Here is a 15024-nt window from a genome sequence, read left to right as displayed (position 1 = left end):
TCGGCGGATGAATCGATACGTATGGGCGCAAACATTGGTTGACCTGGAAGATAAGAGACCTGCGAGACAGTTGTCTTGGAAACTCGGATGAAAAGCTCAATAAACACAGTACGTTTCCACAAACAAAAAATTCTTGATGGCTACACTTTTCAGACTTTTAAAATGTACCCATTAAACTTCTGTAAATGCATCATTTAACACAACTTATCGGCCCGCGGTCCCCGCACACGGGGCCGCTGCACTCTCGCTGTGTTTGCTGGCCATTAGCCTTCAGCAGGTGTGCGCTCGCCCCATTAAACAGCAGCTCTCGTGGTTAACCAATTAAGGCTGGAGTGAGCAACAGAACTCAATTAACCGGCGTGCGCGTGAAGCGCGTCTCCAAAAACCTACTCCTGCACGTTTACGCAACGTTTTGGGCCTGCATGATCAGTGATATATTTTTCATACATTGATAGTACTGGAGGACTTCTACCCCGATAGGGTGCATCAATAGTCTATTTGCACAGAGTTCTTCAAAAGCAATTATGGCACTTTCCACAGTATCTTAATGGGGCACTCAGAGATGCAATAAAATTCAAGTAAACCAATTATATAGAAATCCGCCTTTGCACTATGGCTTAATGGTGTTTATATTTGATCGTTCTTTCAAAGAGGAAGGAAACAGTTAACCCAAGCTACGCTCCACTACAGTGGTGAGGGATAATGTGATTTATGAAGCATGAGGGGCGTTAAACGCATAGCTGACTTTTAGATACAGCATTTGGCATAATGGCTTCAGCGAGGAGTAATGCATTTTAAAGTTAGTATATAATAGATCTAGTGGTGCATGACCACAGAGAATGACAATTACCACATTTATAAAATGCTAGGGGTAGAACAATAAGAGTCAATCCTTACACACATGGAGACATGCCGGATGAGAACGCTTGAGCACATTTCCATCTGTTGTCCTAAAACCCCGGTGACCCCACTAAAACCTGTTGAAATGTGTGTGCGAGTTTAAATCACTTTAAGTTATTGTTATTATATTATATTATAGCCTTATAGCTATTAATCCATTGCTGGAGACCATCTTGTTAGGACACACGTAGCGTCAGGAAAACAAGATTTATTTTTCTCCTTTGATAAACAAATTTGTTTCTGATAGCCGGTAGGCCTATACATGTCCAGCAAATTGGACAAGCGATAAAATGTGCTTACCCAGTGGCGCCAGCAGTATGGCTTATGTAAACATTATGACTGGTGAATAATGACAGAAGATTGGTATTGACCATATAATTGAAATCAAATTCACTGTAGGTAAAAACAGAAATACATCAGAACATGAGTCATGTGTAAGGAGAGGGAGCAACTTGTTGTCCATAAAAAGTTGTTTAATTTAAGTGGAACATCTTTCTTTTTTCTCAACATTGACTACTGGCTTTAGGAGCAATTTAAGTGAATCAAATAAACCTCACGAACTACCCTGTATAAACATCATCAGGAATACAAACTTTAGAATAAACATCTTCTCAGACAGGTACACAGGACAGTTCTCTCAGTCTGCAGCAGTTCTGTGAGGTGCGTCAGCTGCCCAGCAGTGAGCAGTGGCAGGAGTGTCCACCTCTGTGCAGCCTGAACAGGGAGTGGCCTCTGTACAATCTGTGTTGCTCCCCTCGACAGAAGTCTTTATTCATGAAGTCTCTCTCTGCTTCTGTTCTGTCCATCCCTTCCATGTCTCCTGTCTCTGTTGTCTTTGTCTCTGTAACTCCTCTCTTTGTCTCTCTCCAGCTTCTTATCTTTGCTATTGCAGCTGTCCCTGTCTTGGTGGTTATGGTCTGTGTGATCTCCTCTACTTCTGTAATCTCTGGGAGGCGTTCTGCTGCGGTTGCGGCTTCTGTCCGGGGAGTCACTTCTCAGGCGCCCTCTCGTGGCGGAGTATCCGTCTCTGGACTCAGCGGTGTGCGGCTGCAGGCCAGTGGATCGCAGGGTGTTGAGGAGGAAGCGTTTGTTGGTGCTGTGCAGGGGACACTTCAACCTGACAGCAGAGTGAACGGACAAACTTTCAAGCTCGGACACTTATCTCTGAGATCTTGAACAGGAATGTGACTGGTTTCCAGTACTATACATTGTATGAACTTCAACACAAACTAAAGTTAGAAACACGTAATCCTCTGGGGGACATTGTGTGTCTGCATGTGATGATGATTGTCTTGTGTTGATGTTATGTATGTACTTGGTTTCAGGTGTAAACTCCTTCAATAAACTCACTAACAATCCATTCACGTTGGTTTTACTTTTTAAATAACACATTATGATGGTTTGGTGGGTGGGCAATAACTACAGAAAATACAATTTTGACAAAACATTATAAACCCAATATAAAAATGTCCATTTCTCTGATCTGGAACAATAAGGTAAATACATTACATTACATGTCATTTAGCAGACACTTTTATCCAAAGCGACTTACAATAAGTGCATTCAACCTAGAGTACAAACCAAGAACAACAAGAACACAGGAAGCAACACTTCCTCAACTCAGTCAAACCACAAAAGCACCACAATAAGTGCCACTGAAATGCAACTCTGTGTTGTAATCCAGATATAGTCGGAAAAGATGTGTTTTCAGTCTCTGGCGGAAGATGTAGAGACTTTCTGCTGTCCTGATGTCAGTGGGGAGCTCGTTCCACCACTGAGGAGCCAGGACAGCAAACATATTCTGTTTTCCTTAAACTTACATCTTATCAAGCTATATTTTGTACTAGGTTTATTTGTACTACAGTTATTTTCTCAGTTTGTCAGCAATGTTGAGTCTTATTGTGAGTATGTATCATTATATAATAAACACATACACATGTAGAGAGTAAAACACACATTTGAGGACATGAACAAACAAGCTGAGAATATAGAAAGAAAACATGACAAAGTGAGCACATACTAAATCATATAACACTACAAATATGCGACACACTCAAGGAACAAAAACTGCCAGATGTGGCGAGTCAGATGAGTAGCAGTCAAGTGCACCACAGACGTGTGCAGGTGGACACAGATGACATGTCAAACACAGTGCTCACCATCCTGCAGGGCCCATGGTCTCTGCTCTCACTCGAGCCCTGTCCGTCTCCTTTAGGAGCTCCTCCACTGCACGTCTACACAGATCAATGAACACATGCACGTGGGTCATGTCAAGGAGAGGAAATTGAGGACAAAGATAGCACAAAACCTCAAGGGGGAGCCAAGGGGAGAATAATTTAATTAAGTGAGAGGAAACAGACTAATGCAGGGTGCAGAGGAGGAAGTGAATCATTCGTGAATGAATGCGGGACAGCGGAAGTGTCCATCTTTGACCCAAGTTGGTGAATCAGTAAGAGGAGACTCATTCAGTTTGCCTTTAACCGCACATCAGAGACAGTTAAAGGTGACTGTTAGTGTATGGTTTCCTTTCAATGACAACACACTCGTCTTACAACATATTACATACAACAGCTGTCAACCAGAAATATCCCTCCCCTCGGATGGAGGGGTGTTACGGGTTAGGCAGAAACTCGCTACAAGTGTTAGCAGCTGTTGTACGTTAACTGAGGATAAACAGTGAAATAGTGGCATACTTCTCCAGTTCGTTGTCCTCTGCCATCGCGGCGCAATTAGCTAACGGCACGTTTGATCAGCGTAAACTCCACTAAAAATCGATGAAAGAATGTTAATTGATGCTAGCGCTCATCTTTCTGTTTACTTCTCCGCGAGGTCCTTCAACCAAGGACCCTGTCCTTTCAGCTGTCTTTAAAGATGCCTGAAAATTTCCAACAGTCATTTTCAAGTATTTTTTGTTAACAAAATATTGACACAACTAACTTGCTAAATTATTGTATGGATCAAAAATAGTTTAAACGCTTAAAATGCCACTTGGGAGATTTATTATTGAAGCAGTTTAAATCAAAACAGTGGTGGGAGGTATTCACGCAACAATGTTACCCTAGTATAAACTTCTCACAAATAACAGTCCTGTTTCTTACTTGAAAAGCTTTGTGTTAGCTGCAAGTGCTGTATCAAAAATAAAAATTTACTCATGAACTTATAAACTCATAGCACCTATTAATGACTCACATGCCAGAGATAGTTACATTGTCATTACATTGACAACCAAAAGGTTGTTCATATTAATGGTGTGTTGAAGTACTATAACGCATTAGTAGAAATTGTATTAAATATACCATTACAATTATATAAGAGGTTCTTCAAGACAAATGTGTTTTTACTGACATACTCAAACCATAAATTAAACATAACAATATGTTGTAACTGTTTATGGCTGTACAATACAACCGTTTATCTTAAAAGAGCATCGCTGTTAGACAAAACCCCTAACCTGCAATATTACATATATCTAAAAAAATAATAATTTATGGAACAAAAACTTGTGACTTTTATTTAGGAAAAAATACAAACAATTACTAATTAAACCAAAAGTAAAAGTTCTTATTTTACATCACAGAAGAGGTGAGTAAGGCTAACAAAGTCATATTTTAGAGATTTGTTTTGAGCAGGCAGTTTTGACGCCAACCCTAATTCTGCTTTGGAGTGGCAGTTTGAGGCCCCGCCCAGCAGCGTTGACAGACAGCAGTGGGCGGGGCCAGCGCCGCCAAAGGCACGGGGGCGTTTTCGTGCGGGTTTGCGGAACGGGCCGTTGCGGTGAATGCGTGATTGAGGTCCCGCAGCTAATATTCGTTCCCCTTTTTGGGGCCGGAGTGCACGGCGCGGAGGAGCAGCCGGAGCAGGTAATATTACATCTGCTCATATTTATGGGCTGCATGAACGGTGTCAGTGTGTGGCTTGCTTTGCATTGTTATTGCCATTGTCGCCTCATCTGTCCTAGCTTCTCCGTTTGTTGAGGGTGGGATGGAGACAGACAGATGGGAACAATGATTACAAAAATGCACTCGTCTAATCAAACGTGTTCAACGCCTACGGGATGCTAATGGTTCAAGACACTTCAGTTGGTGCCTTGCCAAGGCAAATCAGGACAATGACAGGGGGAGAAATAATGGGAATGATCAATTATATCAGTGTCTGCTTTTGTTGTTAGCATTTTATGCTTAACTGTTGTGAACACACTGCATATTGCAACAGAAATATTGAAAGTGGCTAACAGCCATTAGATTTTGTTTTAAGATACGAGACGACGAGATGGGGGTTTACATAAATGTAGGCTAAACCGACAGGACCTGAGATTTTAAATCTGTGGACTAAAACATCATCTCATTTTATCTGAAAATGCAGGCGAGGTTGTTCATAGCCTGTCCTGTGTTGTAAGATTAGATTGTCATCTCTGAAAAAAATGAGCAGACAGGTGCAGAGCCAAGACTGTTATTTATTAATATCGACAGCAGTAGTACAATGACAATAACAGCATGGCCTTGGACTCTCACGCACACACAGTGAGTCTAAAGACAGATAAGCATTTGCTAGTCTTCTTTTGACTTGTGTAAAATAATCTGTTGCTACAGAGTCCAGCTATGTTGAAAATAGATTTAAGTGCTTTTCATGGATGGAGCTCTGAACTGCTTCCTCACTGAAAACCCGAAGACTTTACTTATTGATAAAGACCATTCGCACGATCTGGTACCTAAAATGCTCTTGTGCATGTGTGTGTGTGTTTTTGCTTTTGCTTGTGTAGACTTATACTTGGTGTCTACAAGTGTGTGTGTGTGTGTGTGTGTGTGTGTGTGTGTGTGTGTGTGTGTGTGTGTGTGTGTGTGTGTGTGTGTGTGTGTGTGTGTGTGTGTGTGTGTGATGTGGTGATGTCACAGCTTTGTTATAGGAACAGAGAAGCCTTGTGTCCTCATGATTAATTCATGTCCAGCTGCGGGATAGAGACAGAAGCATCCAGTCACACACAGACAGGAGCACGTACTTAAAGGATGCTGAAATAAGTAACTACCGGTCCGGTAGCCAAGGAGACAGGAGAGACAGGTTGTCACAGAAATGGGTAGCCACGGAGACGAGACGGGAAAAGCGTTGGAAAAAACGAACCAAAGAGGCTCTCATCATCGTCTCCGCTGTCTGATAAGCTTTCAGGCTTTACCAAGGAGGAGCGGAGCATCCTGCAGAAAGAAATGCATCTGTTGTGTGGATCCTCTGCATCCCTCTCCGGCTATACTCTGAATGTCAAGCCCCACTGAACAGAACAGGCTCCAGGTCGTCATGGAGACAAGAACAGACCCCCGCTGGAACAGAGGCAGGTAGTCACTGTGGCTTGGCCCACTGTGAGCCGAGGCACGCCCTCTGCTGTCCACTGATTGCATCAGGCCCACAGGGGCTCAGCTAATAGAGCGTCTGAAGGTCTGAATGGCTTTGGATGTGAAACGCTGTGGAGATGATCAGTGCACACAGAGCATCCGCTCTGGGCACGCTCTCTCCTCACGGAGTGCTATATTTCAAGACTCTGCTTTAGGCATGTTCTCTTTCTGTTGCAGTAGAAGGCTGAGTACATCTACTGTACATGGCCTGAACCTAAAATAAATTCGCTGTGGGGAATGTGTAAAGAATTCTCTTCTTTGTTTGTATTTCTTTCGTGGACTCGACTGCCTTTCAGAGCCACACACATCCTTTTTCTTGTTTTGTGCCTTTTTTAGATTGCTACATCCCATGAATCTGTCTTGCACCTCTTCTTAATGCTCTGCCTCGGCTCCTTTTAACCCCTGGCTGGCACTACTTTTCCTGGATTTCCTGGATCTATGTGCACAAAGCATTTCCCATATGAATAAATGCACAAGCACATAATCAGACACTTGTTGTTTTTCTGAAACAGCTGTTTAACCCTCTTTGTTGCCCTCTGACCTGCAGGGTGATGAGCCAGCAGCCACTGGGGGGCATCTGTCCTCTCTGCAACTTCTTCATCCTGTGAAGCTTATGGGATCGGAGTGCTTGTGCCCCTTCCCAAACACTGCAGCCCCACTGGAGTCATTTGTGCCAAAGCTGAGTTGCGTTGCAGGAGAAGAGATGGGCAGCCCGGGCTGCGAGGTGGGTCCAGCCGGGCCGGGGGAGCCCGCCTTGGAGGCTCTGTGTTCCGAGTGTGGCCAGATCCACCGCAGCTGGGAGAACCACCTTTTCAACTATCGTCTGGAAGTGGACGACGACCTGGTGTGCCACATCTGCCTGCAGCCGCTGGTGCAGCCGCTGGACACGCCGTGCGGGCACACCTTCTGCGCCCGCTGCCTGCGCAGCTTCCTCCAGGAGAGGGACTTCTGCCCGCTGGACAGGACGCGACTGCAGCTGCAGGCGTGCCGCCGATCCAGCATACTGGTGCACAAGCTGCTGGACAAGATGTCCGTGTCCTGCCCTTTGACCCCCGTCTGCTCCCTCAGCATGCCACGATGTGACCTGGAGGCACACCTCAAACACAGGTAGTAAAGTGTGCGTACACTCATAATAGATTTATGCTTTTTATGTGTGCAAACACACACACACACACACATCAAACACTGTGCATACGCTGCAACCATGATTTCACAAGCCTTGAATCAGTAATGTAGCTTTATTGTAGCTGCATTTGAATTAATCAGACAAAGACACTGGGGAAAGGATTAGCGCATTCATAATTAGTTGATTGAAAGACAATGAACTAATTACAATTTTTTTCATTTTACCCACAAAGGTGCCAACAATTAATTGGTTCTTGGAAGTAATGCTTTACTGGTTTACTTTGTCTTCTGTGGTAGTTAAGAAGTCATCACTTTAGGCTAAAAGGGAAATTGCAACAGCGTTTCTCCATTTTCTGAAATGTTCTCGATGAAACCATTCAACCATCAATGTAGAGCGTAATTGATGAATTAATTGACGATGAAGACAACTCTGGTTAACTTTATATAACCCCTCCATCCTCACGATTTGCTTGTTTTTGCCTGGCACCTTTGGAGATCTCCTTGTTCTTCGTCCAGAGCGGTTTGACTTCCCCGCGATCCTTAACCTGAAAGGTTTCACACTTTGGCTTTTGGCCCATTTGGACCAGCTGCTGTGAGACCCTGTGGGGATTATTGGGCTGTAGGTCATGTGACGGGGGATTAGTGGTTCCCTACTGCAGTCATGGGTTGACTGACCAGGAGCTCCATATTCTCATTCTGCAATCATGCTGAGCAACTTCAACACCAGATAACTTTTCAACCATTTCTTCTGTGAGACAGCCAAAGGCAACCCTGACCTGTGGTGAGTCGAGCCTCAGTCGGCGGGACTTGGGATGCCACAAACCTTCCTCTCACCGGTTTCCTCTAACTTGCCTGTTGTGTGCCTCTCAATTTCCTTTCTTTCTCGCTCTCTTTCTTTCTTTCTCTGTTGCCCGGATGATGTGTGTGCATTTGTCTATGCATCAGAGTAATTATAGGGAACCCACATTCAGCTGTTTTTGCTTTTGCATTGATGGAAGCTGTGTTTTTTTTGAGTATGAGGGGATATCAAAATATATGTAGAAATGTTTGGAGAATATATTTAGCACATATCAATTAACTTTACTTAGTAAAAAAATAGGATTTTTAAAGGATGATATAATAATGAGTTAACTATCTGAGCCCCGAACATACTGTAATAGTGTAACAAGTTGCTTTTGTTGTGAAGATTTATTTCATTACTGTTATTAATTTTAGGAGAAAACTTCTATTTGGTAATCTTTTAAATGATGGTCTGTTGCGAAGGAGCATCAATTTGCTTATTTAGTGGATATCAGGTGACCGCTAAACACCTCAGTTAAGTCAACGAGATGTTCCTTAATAAGATCACACTAACAAGCTATTACTAGGAAGGTGTTAAAAGCTTTTCTGAGTCTGTTTTTAAAGTCAGTGAACTGACTTGGTTGGTAACACAACAATATATGTCTAGAATTAGCCAAAGTTAGCTCACATTAGCCACATGGTCACAGCAGGTCAAAGATGCTTTAGCAGAAAGATCTCGTCTATCTCAGTGACCATTGGTGTGTTTCTTTTGTGAGCAGAAACATTACAACAAATTCACATAGTTGCACTTTAAGAAAAGACAGGGTTTTTCCAGTGTTCATTGTGAAGCTGCAGCCAAATCAAACTTTACTGTCAACAGTCTCCTTGTTAATCAATCACAGCTCAGCGGAGGTTGCGCACATCATGTGGGTGTAGAGAAGACAAGGAAAGATGGTTTGAGAGCCATCAAACAAGGTCACTGTGAGGACTAACGTGACATTCTTCAGTAAAGATTACAACTTTTTGCCGCTCCCCCATCCAGCAGACGTAAGGTCTCAGATAACAGGAGCCAAGAGAGGGAATCGGTCACTGGACATTAGATTAAAAGACAAGCGTGTCAAGCCACAGTGTTCCTCCGTGGTCACATTAGGCCACATTAAACATCGCTTGCTGACTGCTTTTTATTTTAAATATTTCAAGAGCAAAGAATTGTGGGACAGTAGAGTCAGGTTTCCATGGTCCTGTTTTCTAAGAAGAAAAGGAAAGAAGCATTTAAATTATTTTACCAGCTTATAGCTGCTACTTGGAGTAAATACTTCTTTGTCAATTAGGGGTGAGATCACATTGATCCCTTGTGTCTGTCAGTGTCTATTTTTAATTGTCTTACAGTGAAGACTTTCTGTTTCTGGGGGATAATCGATGCATCTGTCTCCACCAGAGTTGTGTTTGTTTTCATGGAAAGGAAATCTCAGAGGGGCTGAACCACAAAAAGAGACTCTCCCGGATGGGATCAGTTGCATCACATAAAATCAACTGATGCTGAACCTGATTTTCTTTACACGTCAGATGGACTAACAAACTGACGCCTGTTGCTTGGTGAAAGGTGTCCCGGGACGAGGTGTCAGCAGACGAACGTGGAAGGCCTGCGATGTGAGATCGGGGATGAGCGAGCAATGGTGACCAGCCCCCCCAGGTCGCCCCGCTCCCCACAGACAGAGCTGAGAGACCGCACACCCTCTCCACCCTCCGGATCTAATAACACCAGCGGCAATGGGCCCGCGTGGACAGACAACGCCGGCTTCGACAACCCTGCCTTTGAGGAGAGCACGGAGGAGGAAAGTGAGTGGCTCCGCCGGCCTTGTACAAAGTAAAGGGTTTCAGATTGCCAAAGCAGTTTAGATTGAGACAAAAACAGAAGAAGTGGCATCAAAGTCTTCACGTCCCTCTTGTCTTTAGGTGTGGTCGGGTTGGAGTGTGTGGTCCCCAGGGTGAAGCGGCCCCTCAGTAATCCCTGCATCCACCTCCTGCGCTCTGTGAGCTCCACCTCCTCTGGCTGGGACTGCCCCGAGTCGCCGCCTCTCTCCGCTGAGGAGGGTATGACATCACTTCCTTCATTTATCTGAGCATCTTCACAAAGGGCTGAATACTAGAGATCGGAGATACTGCAGCTTCTTGCATTGTAAGAGCTGTAATCTTAGACGTCAGGATAATCACATTCAGGCAACATTTGGAAGATGTGGTAATTAGATTTTTTTTAAATGCAGCTGTGTAATGTGATCTGTTTGTCCATAAAGGATGTGTGAAGTTGCCCTCGCTTCCTGAAGGAGAGATAACTGCCATAGAGATCCACCGGGCGAACCCATATGTTGAGCTGGGCATCAGTGTTGTCGGGGGAAACGAGACGCCTCTCATCAACATTGTGATTCAGGAAGTGTACAGAGACGGGGTCATTGCACGAGACGGGAGGCTGCTGGCCGGGGATCAGATACTACAGGTAAAAAACAACAATTATTTGGGCTGCTTTTGGGCTTCATTTGAACTATTAGGTCCACTATGGTTGTTATTTCACAATATCAGGTTAACAGTAGCTGTTATGGTAGAGTGCAGTCCATATTATTGTGTAATATAATAGTAATTTATTATCTTTTGTATGCATCTAAATATTTATTATATATATTTTCTCCTTTCATCTACCTCACAAAATATCTTGTTCACTGTCTCGTAAATCAACTGTCTATTATTATTCTACCTATACTATTTAAAGGTACTCTAATACATATGTTTATATTTATAATGGAGCACATTATATAGCACATTCTGTATGAGAGGGGTTGCTCATAAAGTGAAATACACAGAACATGAGCATCTAGCTCTGCAGCTCTGAGGAGCATTTCAGCAACTGTTTTGGTTTTAAGGCCAACAACTTTAATGTTTTGTTTCACTCTCACCGCTTTCATCAACCTTATTCTCAGTCGCAGCAGACAGCTGTTTTCAGGAAGGCAGACAATCAAAGACTGCCTGATGAAGATAGTGGAGCATTTAGCAACTAAAGAACCAAATATTTTTCTCAAAACACAATCTGTGAGTGAATATTGGACTTACATTTGTAAGAAGACTTCAAATGAATGCTAATGTCATTGACCAAAAGATCAATCAACGCAGGCTTAAACATTAAATAACCATCCTCATTTTTCTCCCAAGGTGAACAATGTGGACATCAGTAATGTCCCCCACAGTTTTGCCCGCTCTACACTGGCCCGCCCCTGCACCTCTTTGCAGCTGACTGTGCTCAGGGAGCGTCGTTGTGCCTCCCGGGCGCCTCCCTCCTCGTCCTCCTCCACCCCGGCCGTGCCCCACGCCCCTTGCTCCACCCCTGAGGGCGCCCCGTCCAGCCCTGCTACCCTGAGAATCACCCTACACAAGAGGGACACAACAGAGCAGCTCGGCATTAAGCTGGTGAGGAGAACAGATGAGTCAGGAGTGTTTGTGTTGGATCTGTTGGACGGAGGCCTGGCAGCGAAGGACGGCAGACTGAGGAGTAATGACCGAGTGTTGGCGGTCAATGACCAGGACCTACGCAATGGCACCCCGGAGCAAGCTGCTCAGATCATACAGGTGGGGGCTTCATTTGGTCATCAAGGCTTCTTTTGGTATCATTTAGAAGGAAAAACATGAACAACAAAGTCGGAAATGTGAGTTAGAAATAAGGTCCCTAAAAGACTCAAACTATGTCTTCCTAGGCGAGTGGAGAGCGAGTCCATCTGCTGATTGGCCGACCCACCAAACCAACTCCTCCTCCACCGCCAAAATCAAGCTCCACCAGAGACCTCTACTGCCTTGATCACTTCCTGCCTAACCACAGCTCTACCCCGAGCCCTGTGCCAATACACCTCTCCCGCACCAGCACTCACAGAGTGAGCGAATGTGTTATGTGTGTGTTTGTCTACGTGGGAGGAAAGTCGTGAAAGATGCAGTGTGATCAGGGCTCATTCTTTTCTTTTCTTTTTTGGTTAAAATATGGAATACGAGATGAATTTCAGTGGGAACATCAGACTCTTTAACATTCAATTAGTATTAAACCTTTTATACTTTTAGGAACTCGTCTGCATTTCCCCCTAGTTTTCGCTTATTTAAAAAGTTGGCTCCTTAATGTTTGGTGAAAATAAGTAAAAACTGACAACAATGCACAGAGTAAGTATACATGTTCTGTGCTCGTGACTGACTCTGTGTCTCTTTGTTTGTGTGCGTGTCGCCTCCGTGTGATTATACTCAGGACCTTTCCCAGTGTGTGACCTGTAAAGAGAAACACATCACTGTGAAGAAGGAGCCCCTCGAGTCTCTAGGCATGACTGTCGCAGGAGGGCGAGGTAGTAAGAGCGGGGAGCTGCCAATCTTTGTGACCAGCGTCCAACCACATGGCTGCTTGTCGAGGGACGGACGAATCAAACGAGGTGAGCACTCCCTCAGAAATGACCAGAACAGGACAGATCGAAAACATTGCGTCAGAAACAACCGCGTCTTCTTCCTTTCTCATCCAGGTGATGTGCTGCTGAGTATTAACGGGCAGGACCTAACGTACCTGAGCCACAGTGAGGCAGTGGGCACCCTGAAGGCCAGCGCTGCCTCGGCCTCGGTGCAGCTGCGGGTGCTGGAGGTCAGCATGGTGGAAGAGCACGACCCAGACGAGCTGCTGCCTCACACACATGACAGTGACTTTGATGCCAACTGGTCCCCTTCGTGGGTCATGTGGCTGGGCTTACCCAGGTGAGCTTGAATGCACTTGTGTGGTTATCAGTGCACTAGTCAGACATGGACTGGTAATTGAGCTAATTTTTTATTTTACATTGTCTGGTTAGATATACTTTTATAATTAATCAAATATATGTTATTTATTTTCATACCATTATTTTGATTAATTAAAAATGTTATATTAAAAAAAAATAAAGGTTTCATGGTGTGTTCAACTGGCTGAAATATTTTTTTTCTTTAGATTTTACAAAATGTCTTTAAACAAGGTTGAAAACAGGTAATACTACCGCTCCAGATATTTTCCACTACTTTTAATAGATTGTAAGTCACAACAGATGAAGCAGCCACGTTGCTCCTTGAAGCACAGAGACCATCTCTACTATTGGTTGTCTCTGCTCTCTGTCCTCCTCCTGCAGCTACCTGCACAGTAGTCATGAGATTGTACTGCGGAGGAACCACCCGGGCAGCTGGGGCTTCAGCATCGTTGGGGGATACGAGGAAAGTCACGGCAACCAGGCGTTCTTTATCAAGACCATCGTACTCGGCACACCTGCGTACTACGACGGACGCCTCAAGTGAGTAATCTGTTGTTCATTACGTGTCTGACTGTGGCTTCTATTAGCTGGGAGATAAACTGTGACCTCCAGTTGGTGATTGATAACGATGGTGTGATGATAGGCCACGCCTACGGAGTTTATTAGAAGATATCAAAACTTTTTTTTTCTGTGTTCACTATATAATTTAGAACTATACCTTTAATATGAAACCACTCCATGTTTATCATTTACAATAACAATATATATTTGTTTAATTTAATTTGTCCAAACTGAACCGGGGTTATGTTTAACCCATGGGTCTTCTTTTCTCTGTATATTGGCTCTGTGAAAGAATATTAAATCAAAATCCCTCTAAAATAAGTCTTGATATTTTATATTTTTCATTTTGCTAACAAATCTGACCAAACCACAACAATAAATAGACCCCACTAATAAGTATTAGTAGCCAAAGCTTGATACTCCTCTGTGCCATTGACCTTAGAAACACAGCAATAAGCTACACCTTTGCACCGAGTGACATGTTCTATCATAATGAAGACACACTGTAGCTTTTTTTCAGTCAAGCTTAAATACACCATCCTGCAGTCAGAAATATTCACTAGAATTTGAAATGTGTTGAGCGATTTTCTCCAAATACCTTCATAATGTAGAGCCGTTTAAATGGCATGTCACTTCGAGACCCATTTATTTGACATACTGACTTGTGGTGTCACCCTAGGTGTGGCGATATGATCATGGCGGTCAACGGCCTGTCGACAGAAGGAATGAGCCACTCGGCGCTGGTGCCCATGCTGAAGGAGCAGCGCAGCCGGGTGGCGCTGACTGTGGTCTCCTGGCCTGGCAGTCTGGTCTAGCCGGGGGCAGATCTTAAGCCGGCCGCGCACCACACAGAGTCCCCCCAGAATGTTCTATATTGGGAACGACCTTGGCCAAAGTGAACTGGTACACGCTACTGTACATCGCTCCATAACGGGCTTAATCCAGGACCAAAAGCATTCAGAACTGTAGTAGACCCAGCCTGTCCTGTCCAGGTGGGAACTAATCCAGATCGTGGCACGTCACTCGACAGACTGCACTCACAAACACACCGCTGTGTTCATATGGTCATGTTGTCCCGCGCAGGGAGAAATGGTACTGCAACTGTTAACAGGCGATCCGTGCCATGTTCACCTCACCAGGCACTTGTAGAATCCAGGGCTGTATTCAGGTGGCGGCGTCATTGCAGGTAGAGATAGAATATTACACTTTAAAAGTAGCCTGTAATCTGCCGTCATTTAGGATAACAACCCGTCTAGATGTTCTGCAACATCAGCGCTGTACCCAGCTGAATGAGCCTCAGGCCTTATTAGAAACCTGCCACACCCTGGGGGCTCAACTGCCCAAAGGCCTCATCACCATGACAACCAGCTGTCTCATCAGCTGGAGTTTTATACATGTGTGTGAATGTGTGTTCTGATTGTTTTAATAAACATTTCCTTCCACGGATTGATGGCTCCACAGCGTGCTTTTAAACATGTCGAGTGTGAATAGTC

At 44.2% G+C, this 15024-nt stretch overlaps 2 protein-coding genes across 3 annotated transcripts; one reads left to right on the top strand and one right to left on the bottom strand.

The window, feature by feature from the left end:
• Positions 1–1260: 1260 nt before the first annotated feature.
• si:ch211-140b10.6 (protein POLR1D-like) lies at positions 1261–3713 on the bottom strand. Its single transcript, XM_056434036.1, has 3 exons — positions 3594–3713; positions 3060–3134; positions 1261–2017 (listed from the first exon to the last, which is right to left on the bottom strand). The coding sequence occupies exons 1-3, from the start codon at positions 3617–3619 to the stop codon at positions 1669–1671; spliced, it is 450 nt and encodes a 149-aa protein (XP_056290011.1). The 5' UTR covers positions 3620–3713; the 3' UTR covers positions 1261–1668.
• A 967-nt stretch (positions 3714–4680) lies between these two features.
• Positions 4681–14978, top strand: lnx2a (ligand of numb-protein X 2a). Of its 2 annotated transcripts, XM_056434521.1 has the most exons (12): positions 4681–4760; positions 6829–7388; positions 9790–10025; positions 10143–10280; positions 10481–10680; positions 11388–11801; positions 11927–12100; positions 12460–12637; positions 12725–12950; positions 13177–13212; positions 13352–13510; positions 14211–14978. In XM_056434521.1, exons 2-12 carry the CDS (start codon positions 6895–6897, stop codon positions 14344–14346), a joined length of 2391 nt encoding a protein of 796 aa, XP_056290496.1. In that variant the 5' UTR covers positions 4681–4760; positions 6829–6894; the 3' UTR covers positions 14347–14978. The 2 variants fall into 2 exon arrangements, with proteins under 2 accessions (XP_056290496.1, XP_056290497.1); XM_056434522.1 differs by lacking the exon at positions 13177–13212.
• Positions 14979–15024: the final 46 nt, after the last annotated feature.

This window comes from Pseudoliparis swirei, chromosome 16 (assembly GCF_029220125.1).
Source record: "Pseudoliparis swirei isolate HS2019 ecotype Mariana Trench chromosome 16, NWPU_hadal_v1, whole genome shotgun sequence".
Classification (NCBI taxonomy): domain Eukaryota; kingdom Metazoa; phylum Chordata; class Actinopteri; order Perciformes; family Liparidae; genus Pseudoliparis; species Pseudoliparis swirei.
This window is presented reverse-complemented; position numbering and strand designations above follow the sequence as displayed.

Coding starts and splice junctions, on each gene's coding strand:
- si:ch211-140b10.6 (XM_056434036.1), bottom strand. CDS start 3,619: ATGGCAGAGGACAACGAACTGGAGAA. Junction 3,135..3,593: donor GAGGACAACGAACTGGAGAA/GTATGCCACTAT, acceptor TGATCTGTGTAG/ACGTGCAGTGGAGGAGCTCC. Junction 2,018..3,059: donor ACCATGGGCCCTGCAGGATG/GTGAGCACTGTG, acceptor CTCTGCTGTCAG/GTTGAAGTGTCCCCTGCACA.
- lnx2a (XM_056434521.1), top strand. CDS start 6,895: ATGGGATCGGAGTGCTTGTGCCCCTTCCCAAACACTGCAGCCCCACTG. Junction 7,389..9,789: donor GAGGCACACCTCAAACACAG/GTAGTAAAGTGT, acceptor GCTTGGTGAAAG/GTGTCCCGGGACGAGGTGTC. Junction 10,026..10,142: donor GGAGAGCACGGAGGAGGAAA/GTGAGTGGCTCC, acceptor TCTTGTCTTTAG/GTGTGGTCGGGTTGGAGTGT.